Source organism: Nannospalax galili, unplaced genomic scaffold (genome assembly GCF_000622305.1).
Source record: "Nannospalax galili isolate Female #2095 unplaced genomic scaffold, S.galili_v1.0 scaffold2849, whole genome shotgun sequence".
NCBI classification, from domain to species: domain Eukaryota; kingdom Metazoa; phylum Chordata; class Mammalia; order Rodentia; family Spalacidae; genus Nannospalax; species Nannospalax galili.
Genome location: NW_008359233.1, coordinates 31,848 through 35,973, shown reverse-complemented (window position 1 = coordinate 35,973; position 4,126 = coordinate 31,848). Strand labels below are relative to the sequence as shown.

Sequence of the window (4,126 nt, the reverse complement as noted above, 5' to 3'; positions counted from 1 at the left end):
TATACAGGAAAAAAAAAACATACTTTCAACTATTGATTGAAATCACTGATTATAAATGAAAAGATGGATCACATTACACCACACACTAAAAGGTCTGTGACCAATGAATCCTGTAGAATATATACAAAATATACAGGAATATACAAAGTGTTTGTGAATGTCTTAGTGTGCTAAAGCCCCACAGTTATGAAAGTTAGGAAAGAAAATGTTAAACTCCACAGCGTTACCAGCACATCTGATTTTCCTCAGCTCCCCTCCTCAGTATGCAGTGTGTCTTGCAGTCCTGGATCCAGGAAATCCCCTCAGAAGGGAAAAGCAACCTGCTGTTTTGACTGCACTCCTTGCCCAGAGAATGAGATTTCCAACCAGACCGGTAAGTGTTGGCCTGTAGGTGAAAGTCCTCAGATTGCTTAATTTCTCCCATCCGCACTGTGACCTGGAAGAGGTCTGCAAGGGAACTGCAGAGATAACCTCTCTACTGTAATTAACTTACCATGTAATAGATAGAATCAATAATGATGACCCTTGAAAGAATAAAATCCTATGCCATGAACCTCTTCTTTTCTCACTCTAAACTGTGGAAAATACTATTACTTCTAGGAAACCACTTTTGACAATGAAAGTAATGAAAACTGTAAATCCGCCAGGCAAATTAGGGCATAGTGTTGCATGTGCAGACAACTCCTCCCTACTGAAACTGCATATAGATCAGACTCAATGTGGGAGTCTTACATTTACTTTCTTCTCAGGCTCCAGCAAGGTTCTTGACACAGAGCAGATTCTCAGAGATGGGTTCAGCTCTATATGTATTTTGTGGCAGCAAAATCTATGGCTGTGCACACCCTCCATGTGTAGGTTTTACTTGTTCTCTAGTTCACAGGTAGTGCCGAAGGGGAAATAAATGCATGCAACGAGTGATACATGATAAAATAAGCGATGATATCTGTATTTGTGGATGGTACCATTAATATGAGGAAAGTCATATTATTTATAGCTTACAAGAAAACTAAATGAGTGAACGTGATTAGTAGTATTTATAGAAGGGACCAAATACTACAATTTTCAAATTTATGTAATATCCAGAGCCCATAAAATGTTTAGAGGTACTTGAACATAAGGAAGATTAGGGTGCTTGTTTTGGCAAATGTGTAGAAACAGAAGAAAAAAATTAAACATATCTTTGACTTAGTATACAGTGAATGATGCAAAGATGTAGATGTTTAAAGAACATATGAGCTTGTTACAAGACAGAAATGGAATAATTTTACAGGAAAGCAGAAGGAAGGGCAATTTGAGGCGAGAAAGCAGCTAGCAAAACGGATTGGATGAGGGAGGACAGTGTGAGAGGCTGATGCGAACAAATCATGAGGCTATATCTGTGTGAAATGCCAAAATGAAATGTATTATATTCCATCCTAAGAAATAACTATAAACCATAAAAATTACAATGACTACAGCATTGTGTCAACTTCAATCTCAGCACCTGGGGACAGAGACAGGTAGATATCTCTGAGGTCAAGGCAAGAGTAGAGCACATAGGGAGTTCTAGGGCAGCCAAGCCTGTATAGTGAGACACTGTCTCAAAAAATTATTGTGTTCTCAGAAAATGTAACAAAGTGTAATTAGATTTGCTCATATATTTAGAAGATCCTACTATAAATATGAGAGACTTAAGTAAATAAACAAAAAGGGTTGTTCTTGACTGGAAAGACCCATTATTGCAAAGATTACTCTTCAAGTTTATCTAATGCTTCCAGACAATTTCACACAGAATTCTAATGCATACCTAGGTGGAAAGGAAAACTTACAATGGTAGGATTACTCCCCATTTCAAATATTATGTGTCATATCTGTTTTCTGGGAATTTGGCAAATTATTTTGACCATTCTGTATTCTCAATGCACACTTTATCCTTGAGTATGTTACCTACCCTGCCTTAGCTTGTTGAGGTAGAATTTAGTGACACAGGCAAATGATGGGTACTTCCAGAAATATATGTTGAAATAGAAAGCCCAAAATGAACATACGAAGACCATGCTATATGGTGGTGATTATGTCATTAGGTCTCAAACTTCATTAAGATTAGTTTACATGATTGAAGAAGGGCTATTTGTGTGTTTCTAATGTCTTGTGAATCTAAAACCATGGGGCATTATTTTGAGGCAAACCAACTTTACCTGAGAATCAAGTAACTATGTGATCCTGATGTGTAGAGTCTATAGACTGTGAATAATAATTAAGGCTACAGTGAATTATCCAGTTTGTAATCCATTCCTTTCACACACATATTTTAATTTTCACTAAGGTATACATTAAAAGTCTGAATTCAATTGTATTGAATCTTTAGACAAATTTGAAGACATATCTTTACAATAGTAGGTCATTTTATCAAGGACATAACCTTTTTCATTGCTTATTTTAATTGATATGTATAAAAATTAGAAAGGGTGAAGACAACATTGAGATTTTTCCATGCAAGAGTGACTCTTACATTTCATTGTAATCACTAAGCTATCACTAATTCACAGTAACTATCTGGTAACTAGTATAAGGTATTTCATGAATGTAGTAAGGGAACTGATGTTTATCCTTGTAAGGTAATAAAGATATCATGAATATGTAACATAGGTGAAAATAAGAAAAAAAATTTGCTTACTTCACTCACTAAGGTATTACATGTTACAAGTTTGGGGGGGCAGTTCTGCTGTACAGTAAATGTTCTTCATTGCCATCCACAGCAACACAGCATCCACAGCATGCATCACACATATCTGAGTAGTTCTAACAAGGAGAGAAATGCTAAAGCTGTATTGATTATGCTTTCCTTTCTGTATCAGATATGGACCAGTGTGTACAATGTCCAGATGACCAGTATGCCAACGTAAAGCAAAACCACTGCATTCACAAATCTGTGATGTATCTGGCTTATGAAGACCCCCTGGGGATGTCTCTGACCTGCATGGCCTTGTTCTTAACTGCACTCGCAGTTGTTATGCTTGGAGTTTTTGTGAAACACCGAGACACTCCCATTGTGAAGGCCAATAACAGGACTCTCAGCTACATCCTGCTCCTCTCCCTCATCTTCTGTTTTCTCTGCTCCTTGCTCTTCATTGGCCATCCCAACACAATCACCTGCGTCCTGCAGCAGACCACGTTTGGGCTTGCATTCACGGTGGCTGTTTCCACTGTCTTGGCAAAAACTCTTACTGTGGTTCTGGCCTTCAAGGTCACTGTTCCAGGAAGAAGGCTGAGGGGCTTGCTGGTATCAGGGGCACCCAGCTACATCATTCCCATCTGCACCCTGATCCAGCTTATTCTCTGTGGAGTCTGGATGGGAACTTCTCCTCCTTTTATTGTCATTGATCCACAATCTGAGCTAGAACACATCACCATTGTGTGTAACAAAGGGTCAGTCACTGTCTTCTACTGTGTCCTGGGATACCTGGGCTCTCTGGCCTTGGGAGCCTTCACTGTGGCTTTCATGGCCAGAAACCTGCCTGACACATTCAATGAAGCCAAGTTCCTGACCTTCAGCATGCTGGTGTTTTGCAGTGTCTGGGTCACTTTCCTCCCTGTCTACCACAGCACCAAGGGGAAGGCCATGGTGGCCGTGGAGGTCTTCTCCATCTTGGCCTCCAGTGCAGGCCTCCTTGGCTGCATCTTTGCCCCCAAATGTTTCATCATTTTATTAAGATCAGATCAAAATTCTCTTCAAAATTTCAGGATGAAGACACGTAGCACCAGTCTGATTTCTTAAGTTTTAGTTGGTGCCTATACAAAAGTGGAAGACCTGAAGACAGCAGTATGCCATTCTCAGCAGCAAATACTGGAGTATAATGTGAGGATTACACTGACAAATGACTCTTATCTTTCCGTGGAAACCACGGAAAGTGGAACCACTACAATCTCAGGCAATATCTTTCAAACTTTAGATGAAATTATCAGGCAGTTGGCCCAGGGTGTAGGAACACATATCGGCTGGACCCCCATTGTCTTGGGAACAGGTCAGAATGTTCCAGAGTGCACCTGCTAACTGCAGATTTAGGCATCTGTAGGTTATGCTTGGCTTGCTTCTACAAAGTAGTAACTGTTACTTATTAGAATAGAAATTGTTAAGGGAGCTCTC

General features: G+C 39.6%; 1 protein-coding gene across 1 annotated transcript in view; it reads left to right on the top strand.

Annotated features, from left to right (window-relative positions):
* Nucleotides 1-3,757, top strand: part of LOC103725624 (vomeronasal type-2 receptor 116-like) — a 6,501-nt gene extending 2,744 nt beyond the window's left edge. The window contains exons 4-5 of the mRNA XM_008822927.3: nt 250-373; nt 2,838-3,757. Of these exons, the coding sequence (XP_008821149.1) occupies nt 250-373; nt 2,838-3,757 (1,044 nt within the window). The remainder of the gene's footprint in view (nt 1-249; nt 374-2,837) is intronic.
* The last annotated feature ends 369 nt before the right edge of the window (nt 3,758-4,126 follow it).